This window comes from Thunnus albacares, chromosome 13 (assembly GCF_914725855.1).
Source record: "Thunnus albacares chromosome 13, fThuAlb1.1, whole genome shotgun sequence".
In the NCBI taxonomy this organism is placed as follows: domain Eukaryota; kingdom Metazoa; phylum Chordata; class Actinopteri; order Scombriformes; family Scombridae; genus Thunnus; species Thunnus albacares.
Genome location: NC_058118.1, coordinates 27,128,999 through 27,139,284, shown reverse-complemented (window position 1 = coordinate 27,139,284; position 10,286 = coordinate 27,128,999). Strand labels below are relative to the sequence as shown.

The following is a 10,286-nucleotide window of genomic DNA, read 5'->3' as shown; positions in this document are numbered from 1 at the left end:
TGAACTTTTAGCTTTGTGGTAAAACATTGAAATGCCTCAAATTCCAAACGGAGATTGGTGTGTGAGAACATCCAAACTATTTCTAAAGAAATCATTCAATGTTAGGATTAATAGGGGGTATTTTTGGAGGGGAATAGGGGGAGTTGTGGGGGTTGTCTCCTTGAAGTGAAGCATAAAACTGGACTTCCCAACCCCCTTATAAGGCATTTCCCTGAGAACAGTGGGAGGGGGGAAGAGGCCGAGCGATGCAGGATATTCTCACAGGATGTGATGGCTGGACGGCAGCCGGAGTCGTGCAATGTGGAGGGAAGAGTCAGCTGAGAGGAGCTTTAGATTTTCGGTGCTGGTTTGGTTACTATCGATCAGTGAGTGGGTGGGTGCGCGTGCTGAGGATGTGAAATCAACATGGTCAGGACACACTGCAAGGATTAGTCATCAGCTGAAAGTGAGGTAAATGTTAAGCCCTCTTTAAAAAGTCTTCAAGCATGATGTTGTTGTTGCATGGTTTGGTTTTTGGAAGCCTTGGTGGTTGCTTGATGACTTGGACTCTCTTGTGGGAGCAGATGCTGCTTGTTAGAATCTGTGTACATGATTACAAACAGTGGTGGAAGAAGTAATCATTACTAATATACAACACAGAAACGTAAAAAAAACTCCATTACAAGTAAAACTATTGCTTTTAAACTCATACTTAAGTAAAAGTACACAAGTATTATCATCAAAATGTACCAAAAGTATCAAAAGTTCTGCAGAAAATTGTCCTGATTGACTGATAAATTATTACATATGGCATTATTAGGTTGTTATAACTGATGCATCGATGTGTAAGTAGTATTTTACTGTTGTAGTTGTTGGAGTTGGAGCTAGTTTTAACTTTTTCATATAGAGTTAGGTAGTTTAGTCCAGTGGTTCCCAAGCTAAAGGGGTCAAAGGGTCCCAAGATGAAGTTCTGCTACACAAATATGTGTATATATTTTTTTACTTTTCTCTGATCTTTGCTTTTTTGTTGGATAATTTTACCTCTTTCTGCCTCGATGAAATCATGCGAGAACTTTAGACATGTAAAACGTGACAAAGACCCACAGAGAAACTTTTATTCTAAGGGATCACAAACCAAAAATGCTGGAAACCACTGGTTTAACCTTTAATGATGTATTGTATTTTATAAGCTCATTGTATGTTTTTAAAAGAAACCAGAAACTCTTCAAATAAATGTAGTGGAATAAAAACTACAATATTTCTCCCCAGAAAATTAATGACATGAAAGTACAAAGTAGCATGCAAAGTTCAAATACCTCCAAATTATACTTAAGTAAAGCTCTTGAATAAATATCTCTTAATCGAAGTCCATGTCTTACTTCATGGTGGCTGATTAAAGGCCAAAGTGTTTTATCAGATTATAAATGTTTTGATGTGTTCTGTAGAGTGACTTGTGCAATAAACCTTTTGTATTTGCCTTTATAAATCGTGTCACAGCTTCTTGATCTGCCTTCAGTTGCACATTAATTGCAGCTGGGTGGCTGATTTTCAAGATGCTTATTGAACAAAGATGAGTTTTAAACGTCTATTTGTTGATTGCCAACAAATAGTTTTCAGTGGCACTACATGAATGTTTCTGTGAATAATGCAGCTACAAGTGCTCTTCAGCTGCATAAAGTCAGCATTTACTCACAAACATCACAAGAGCCACTTTGATGAATATATTATTTGTGACACTAAGATGACAAGCAGACACGTTTTCTTATGTAACATCTCTCACAAATAGCATTTCTAATTTAAAACCCTGTCTGGGTTTTTTTTTTTTTTGGCTATCTGCAAACCCTTATGGTAGTGCTTTTGTTTCACCTAAATTTCCACATATTTATCATCCCCATGGGTACTTACCATTACTGTGATACCAATTACTCCCACATTGTCTACCCTACAAGGTTACATGTTGTTTTGTTTTGTTCTGGGGAACGTATCAGGAAATATTTTGGCAAGTTTCCGTAGACTAATGAGCTACAGCACTTCACAGCATCTCGTAAAAGATGACTCACCAAGGCTGGCAGACAATCTTTATTTTTTCTGTTTCAAAACAATAACCTTCAGTTACAGAATCGATAACGTCTAGTCAGACCTGATGGAAACCCTTCAGCTGCGTTTGCTTAGTCATTCTTTCTCAGGACTACCAGCTCTTCAGCTAAATACGATGTGTAGTAGTTCTGTACAAAGGAGAAATGTCAAATGTGCATATAGCAAAAAGCCCCTTTTGTATTTCAGGGCATAAATAGCACTGTCATAGGTCCGCATGTCACATAGTAGGTAGGCCTACTTCCCTCTTCCTTCCCTTTTCGAGTCATATCACCTCCAGCATGCTTCCTGCATTCATGTGTTTCTTACTTGTGTGATCTGGACTCTCCCTGTGCTGCAGCACCATGGCCGCCTTCCAGCTGCTTTTCCCGCTGTTGGTCAGCTGTGTGGCGGCATCCGCACGTCCTCCCCGCCACCTCCCTTCATGCCAAGTTGTAAGTAAAGCCTGATAAACACAGGCACACACTTTGACATCTAAACTCAGATTTTATTCCCGTTTTATGACATCTTCTCAGCACATTCCTCACGTTTCTGTTTAAATAAATAGAGAATGCGCACAAGTTTTTTCATCTGTTGTTAGTTTATTTTTATGGGTCGCCCATGGCAACTGAGATGAGGTATCTAATCCATCAGGTGCTTGAGGTATTTTCAGATCTTCGATGGGCAGATGGTTTATTTGAAAGCTTTTGATCTGCATAGGTCTGGTTTATTAGTTTTAGCTCTTGAACTGCGCTGCCAGCAGACCCTCAGACTTTAGAGGAACATTATTTGGCTTTACTAGAAGAGTTTTTGTACAACACTGCAGACGTCACATGCCAGTTAAACCTGTCCTGTATACTACTGTGACATCTTTTCCTTGGAGTGTTTGGTGAATCATGTTTTACTTTTGGCTACGTTATTCCTGCAAACTGCGTACAGTAGCTCTAACTGTGTAACAAACTGGAAATACCTCACGTCTTGTGTGCCAGAGGATTTTCTTTCCAAGGAAAGACCAGTGAATATGCAGAAAAGCTTTCAAGAATTGACTATAGTTTAGTTTATATTGTGTTTTGTTTACTTAACTTAACTAACATTCACAGCTGAACTCTTGCATAGACTGACACATGGAAGATGAATAGAAGATGAGAACATCAGCATGAGAAACTTGGATTCAAGTCATCTTTTTTCTTTTTAAATAGCCAGATACTGAAACTACTGAACTAAAGGTGCTTCACTTTTAGTGTATGTGGTAGTTATTGTTTCTATAAATATCCAAACATCAATAGGGGTTTCACTGGGAAAATCTGTACTGTGTAGAAACCTCATCACATGCTTGTATGTAATCAAGAAATGTTATCAACTGTGCTTGTGTACACTGTTCATAATGGATTTCTGTGTATAAATGCTGCTGATACATGTATTATAAGTGAATATATGCCACAATATACCACAAAAGACAAGCAAAAATCACATCTCAAGAATTGTACACATATTTATTTGCAGGATTTTACACAAATTTAAGGATAGATTCATATTTTTTCCGTCTTTTTAAAATACTCACATGCCCGTATGAACTGTACATTGGCAGAGCTACTGGTCGCTTTAATTATTCCTCTTCTCTATACGGATCTGTTTGCAGCTCGACTTCAGTGTAAGAGATGGGAAGTATTTTATGCCTTTATTACAGAACTGAAAGGAGAGAAATGTCAGGAAATGGAGGGGAAGAGAGAGAGAGAAGGAGAATGACGTGCAACAAAAGTTCTACACCGGACTTGAACCAAGGATGTTGCAGTTCATGGTCAACGCTGTAAACCTCAGCTGGGCCAAAGAGAGTGCCACAAGATTTATTTCACCCTATTTTTCCTACTGAACCTTGAATAATCTTTCACCACATAAAATCTGAGGCAACATTTACAGTAATTGTCTAACCTCTTTGCTTGATGAAGGGCTCGGATTGTTTGAACTATTTCTAAACATAATAAAGAAAAGTGTTTTTCAAATGGCGTATTTTACAGTGTTGTGAGCACCTGAACAGAAAGATGTGCATTTATGATGTTTCTAATTTATATTTTTCAAAAATATAAAAACTGAAGACCACAGTTTGTGGTTGCTAATAGTGACACAACACTGTGTGTCTGTTAGAGCAACTGATAAGAAAGATTTAGAAGGGTTCCATGAAAAATGGGGTTTTTTGGGTTGTTTTTTTAAAAGTTTGGGCAACGTTTTACGTCCAGTATGCAGAAGAACAGTACACTGACTGATAACGCCTTAAATGTATATAAGTGCATACGAGTATTATATTAAAATAGGCTTTTAATTGTCAAAATAGCTTGGGTTTTTTTTGGTTCCCATCAACTAGTTTCATTTGTTACAGTATTAAAATGACTAAATGTGATGTAAACCACCTCACACATGCATCAGATCATTCTTATTATGATTACACTTTGTTAAAAATATTCTCCGGGCTTGATAAAAGATACAAGATAATTTGCCTTCTAGTGAAACTTAAATTACCTAAGTAGTGTGTTTGTTTATTGCCGGCCTGTAAGCAACGAGGAATGCTACTTTCAACATACCACAAATATGCCAAGAAGCTGAATCTACTCGGCCTAAGAGAGAAAACAGAGAAGGAGACAGTTTTATGAGCTGTTTTTGGACTGGGGGGTCTTGGCCATATGGTTTCAATTATAAACTACACTCAATAACTGAAATATTTTAATCTATTAATGGAAAAAGGGAGGAAAGTTGATGAAAACTATGGGCTAGTAACAAAAGTGGATTTTCTCCAAACCGAAATTATTTACTTTTAAAAGTTGTCACGTTTTGGTTGAAGTAGCTGAGAATGAGAGCTATATCATTAGTTATTAAGTTAACTTGTTTAAATTCAAACAGAAAATGCTGTTGTAAATTAGAACAACAGGCTCCCATAAACATCAGAGAACTGTCTCTCTGCCGAGAACATGCTGTAGATATACAGACTCATAAATCAACCCTCCACGTATGCTTTCAACATTTGGTCTGTATTGTGTCACGGTCAGGAAATCTGGCAGCATGCCGACATAATCAGACTTGTGTTTGTCTTTGTTCGCAGGTCCAGATGGATGTGTTCTGCAGCGATCTGAGCCTTAGAAGTGCACCAGTCGACCTTCCTCATAACGTCCAAATGCTGGACCTTTCACGTAACCAGGTGCAAAATCTCACCCTGGAAACTCTAGCATACCATACCGGCTTCCACCATCTGAACCTTCACTCAAACAAGATTCACTTCATCCAGCCTGGGCTCTTCAGAGATATGACTGATCTTAAAGTCTTGGATCTGTCCAGGAATCATTTAAATGTTTTCGCTCTCTCCAAAACCAACATTGGGCCTCTTACAGCTGTAGAGTCTCTGGATCTTTCAAGTAATGGGCTGTACACAGGGATGTCGGACTATTTCCTAGCTCATTCTCCATCACTAACAAACCTTTCTCTGAACAGCAATAGCATCACCAAAATAGCACAAAATAGTTTCCTTGGATCCTTGTCCTTGAGAAAAATCAGCCTCCACAATAATGTCATTTTGGAGATTGAAGATGGAGCTTTTGACTCCTTGGATCATCTGACTGAACTCGATTTGTCCAAAAACTCAATCACGTGCATCACAGACTTCAACCTCTATAATTTAACAGTGCTTAACCTCAGCAAGAACAGCATGGAGTTTTTCCAAAGCACAAGTTCAGATGTTTTGTATAAACTTCTCTATCTTGATCTGAGTCAAAACAAAATGCCTTCCTTTCCTCTTCTTCCAAGTCAGAACATTCTTGAATATCTAGACGTTTCACGAAACCAACTTCAGAGCGTCAATGTTACAGGAATTAATTCAGTAATGATTTTGAATCACCTGAAATACCTGGACATGAGTTACAACCAACTCAAAAGCATACCATATACCTTTTTTTGCTCTATGGGATCTCTCGAGGTCCTGAATGTGAGCAATAACTGTATTGGCTCATTTTCCATCCCTTACATAGACATTCTACGGACAGTGAGGGTTATCAATCTCAGCTATAATTCCCTGCAGAGCCTGACATTTGGGGAAAACACTCTGCAATCACTGGAAGAGCTCATCTTACAAGGAAACGACCTCACCACCCTGGACCATCAAACATTTCTAAGACTTCCAAGTATCAAACACCTGCAGCTCCAGCAGAACAATATAAAAATCTGCGCCTCAGAGAAGAAGCCATCACTGACAGACCACAACCACCAGGATCCTTCAGGTTGTGTCTCCTTTTCTTCTATTCCAAGCTTGCAGTTCTTGTACCTTTCTGAAAACAATCTGGAGACTCTGCCTGCGAATGCATTTGCAAACACACCTCTGCAGTTACTGGACTTGTCCCTGAACCCGGGCTTAGACATGGATAAAGACTCCCTCATTGGTCTCGAGCATTCCCTGGTTCACCTGCTCCTGGGTGAAAACAACATTTCCAAACTGAACATAGACCTGTCCTCGCTGAGGAATCTCAAACATGTAAACCTGTCCACCAACCAGTTGACAACTCTGCCTGTGTGGAACAAAGTGTCCTTCATTGAGTCACTAAACCTGCAAAACAACCATCTGGTCACTCTGGAGTACAACACCATATTTGCTCTGGAGCGCTCACTAAAAACCCTCTACATGGGCTCCAATCCTCTAAGCTGCTGCAAAAACCTTGACTTCCTCCACTTAGTTCAGCACTCTACTGTTGTTGTTCCCGACATTGAGACTGTGACCTGTGTTCACGAGAAGAATTCAGAGCCAGTCAACATAGAGGAGGTGAATCAGGAAATGTGTCATACACAAGGAAAGCCAAATTATATTGTTGTCGCTGTAGTGACAGTGTTGGTTGTAAGCATCGTGGTGGGACTACTCGTTAAATGTTGCCATGCAAGGAAACGAAAGTGCAACCGAAGCTTCAGCGCATAATGTGAATAAACTGTGTACATTCAGCTCCATGAAGGACTTTATATTTGAAATTTTTCCAGTTTCTTTTCACAAGAAGGTTGGTGGTTTTAATCAGAGACAATAAAAAAACATGAATGTAGTGTCTGTGATTGCGCCCAACGATTTCTGAATGGACAATCTGAAGCCATGATTTGGGTTTACCACTGCCATCTTTGTTCATAGAGTAAATAAATCCAGATTGGTGAAGCTGAGATGGGACAGTCAAGAAGCTAGAACAGCTGACTGATAGGCTGAGATGCCTGTTTATCAAGCAAACATGTGACATAATGTCTCCTAAATGAATTAGTGATTCTGGAGAATAAGTAAACTCAAAGTTTGGACTTTTTAAAGTCAGTTTCTTGCAGTTAGCATCTACTGGTCATTTGAGGAATTGCAACTTTAGATCCTTATGGCTAAAGCAGCGGTTTCCTACTCGGTTTTGGTATCAACCCATGTGATTATAATGAATGTAAAAGGAAAGAACCACACTAAAATGCATCAACGCCATTGACCATTTTCTCCCACAGGGTTCTCAACAGACCAGACTGAAAAACAGCCTAAAAATATGTCTGTCATTTTGGGAAATATACTTATTCCCTTTCTTGCTGAGAGTTAGATGAGAAAATTTACACCACTCTCACATTTAAGAGTGGTATCAATCTTCTTGTCTTACTCTCAGCAAGAAAGCAAATAAGCTTATTTCCCAAAATATTGAACTATATTCCTTTACAGGTTGAATGAAGCGTTCTTGAAAATGTAGATAAATTAGTGACTGAAACAGAGAAAGATAAAACAGACTGATGGAGAGTTTCAACAATGGTCAGATGTCTTTACTCAGTGAAGTTCAGTGTAAGATTATCTGAGTGGAATTTCTCTTAAAGCTAAGAATAAAGAACACCACACTACAAAAATGTCAAGAAACAAAATGCTCTTTATTCTTGGATAATGAAGTCTGATTAGATTAAGGAGGTCATCTGGGATGACTGCACACGATCCAAAAGAGTTTTATTTTAAAGCAATCAAAGCCGTCCCTTTACTCTTTATGTAGTTTGCACTTTACATTTCCTCTTGTTTAAGTGATTGTTTCTTGTTCTGTGTATGTTAACACTAAGAAATGAATAATGCTACAATTACAAGCATATAATTTATTATTTTTTTACTATAAAAACTAAGCTGGACATTTTAAACAATATGTTTTTCTGTATTGATCCCAGGCCTGTGGTTCTCCATCTTGACACAATATGTCGATTAATTTGACAAGAAAATGTTTCAATACCCTTTTCAGGATGAAGTCGAAAGCCGGACAAAGCACTGACATTAATAACTGTGATACTCTAATATAGTAGTACTATATACAGTATGTGCTGTATATATTTTAAATAAATAAATATGAAATCCAGCGCTGTATTGTAGTTGACTACACTGGGATCCACAATTTCAGATGATGTTAATGTGCTTAATCCTAAAACCAAATTATGTCAAACTGATGACCTTTCTTATCCTGTGACTTAATTTTGTAAACAATGTTAACAATATTTTGAACCAAATGAAGGCCATTTGCTACATTTATACACTGTGTGAGAAAATTATTGTTGTGAAACATGTAAACCTCTGAACACTGTATCCACACCAGCACATTTTCAGTTACCTCACTCATCATTACTCAGCTAATACCTTAAAGATGCATTTCACTCTGTACTTACTCAGAATATTTGGCGGTTTGGGCAGGTTTGACTTTGGTTTGGCACACATTTTGGTAACATTACCCTATGTGGTGTTTCCTTACTGAGAGTTAGATGAGAAGCGTGGTATCGATCTTCACATCTAACTCTCAGAGAGAAAGCAAATAAGCGCAATTCCCAATATGTCGATTTTTAATAATTACTGTCAGAGCATAATGAACACAGTCTGCAAAGGATTTAAGGGGCTTTATGAAGAAACTCATGACATGATATTAAACTGAATGTAATTTTCTGTTTGTCTCTGGACTATTATTGAACAAAATTTGTATCTTGGTCTCATAAATAACAGTCTCATGTTTATCATATATATATAATTTAATTCTGTTTTGCAAGAAATGCCATGACAGATACAGGATGAATATTCATTGCTGCATATTGATGATTGATACACAGCATAGGATTATTTACAGATTTTGCCTTTACAATGCTTGTCCCAAACAAACATGTCAGTGGTTGAAGTCCACATACAAAGTTTAAGAAATGGAAATGTTGATTCACACAGTGTTGTAATTAAGGGAATGCAAACCTGATATATCTTAAGGGATTGTCCACCTTTCCATATTATTAGTACAACAGGTATCCAGGGTGCAAATGTGCCTTTGGATGGTGAAAATGTGCTCTAAAACAAACTCAAACAATCAAAGTCACATTTTTCTGTAATTGCAATTCAGATGGTTTGTTCTGAATTTCAGTTCAATAATGTTCTTTAATTCAAAATATTTTATATTTTAGATTCATAGTCAAGTCTGTCGAGATTGGGATGAATTTGATGTTTTTTAAGCTTAAAAAAAGAGTTTGTCACACTGAAATGTAATGGCAAATAGTTATGAAGTTGTGGTCATTTCCAATCCAAATACAGTTTTTAGAAAGGTTTTCTATACTTTTTTTTTTTTTACACTGTGTGCGACACACTCGTTTAGAGCAAAACAACTAGTCATTTAATCAATAAGTAAATCGACAGAAAATTAGTCTGCACCTATTTTGATAAATGAGGTCATCTTTTAATAAAAAAAATGCCAAAAGTTCTCTGGTTCCAGTTTCTCAAAAGTGAATATTTGTTAAGTTTTTTTAGTGATTGTAAACAGGTATTGGATGGTTAGTCGTCTTTGGAAGATTTCGCCTTGGACGACTCACTAAATGATTAATTGAGAAAATAAGATTGATCAATGATGAAAATAATTGTTTGTTGCAATCCTAAATTAGGTGATACGACAATCAAAGATGATCTTCAATCAACTGAGTGGTAGATTAATTTGGAACTATTCCTGGTATTATATAAATCAAGCTTACCACCATTAAGTTGCTCTCCAACAGTCAGTAGATGATACTCATGTTTATGAGTTATGATGTTTCACTTGAACCAGGTGAATGGTATTATATTTATATAACTTGCCCTATCTGTTATAAGGCTGACCTCCGTTATTTGCATTCACACCGGCTTAGCCATCATATAGTACAGTTCCACGTCATTTAATATAATTATCACTGACCAATAACCATCCACATGCAAACAGCTGAAATAGTCATGG

The 10,286-nt window shown here is 37.4% G+C and overlaps 1 protein-coding gene across 1 annotated transcript; it reads left to right on the top strand.

The window, feature by feature from the left end:
- The first annotated feature begins 229 nt into the window (after window positions 1-229).
- Window positions 230-8,989, top strand: lrrc32 (leucine rich repeat containing 32). The gene is made up of 3 exons (XM_044370935.1): window positions 230-450; window positions 2,414-2,507; window positions 5,144-8,989. Exons 1-3 carry the CDS (start codon window positions 299-301, stop codon window positions 6,995-6,997), a joined length of 2,100 nt encoding a protein of 699 aa, XP_044226870.1. The 5' UTR covers window positions 230-298; the 3' UTR covers window positions 6,998-8,989.
- The last annotated feature ends 1,297 nt before the right edge of the window (window positions 8,990-10,286 follow it).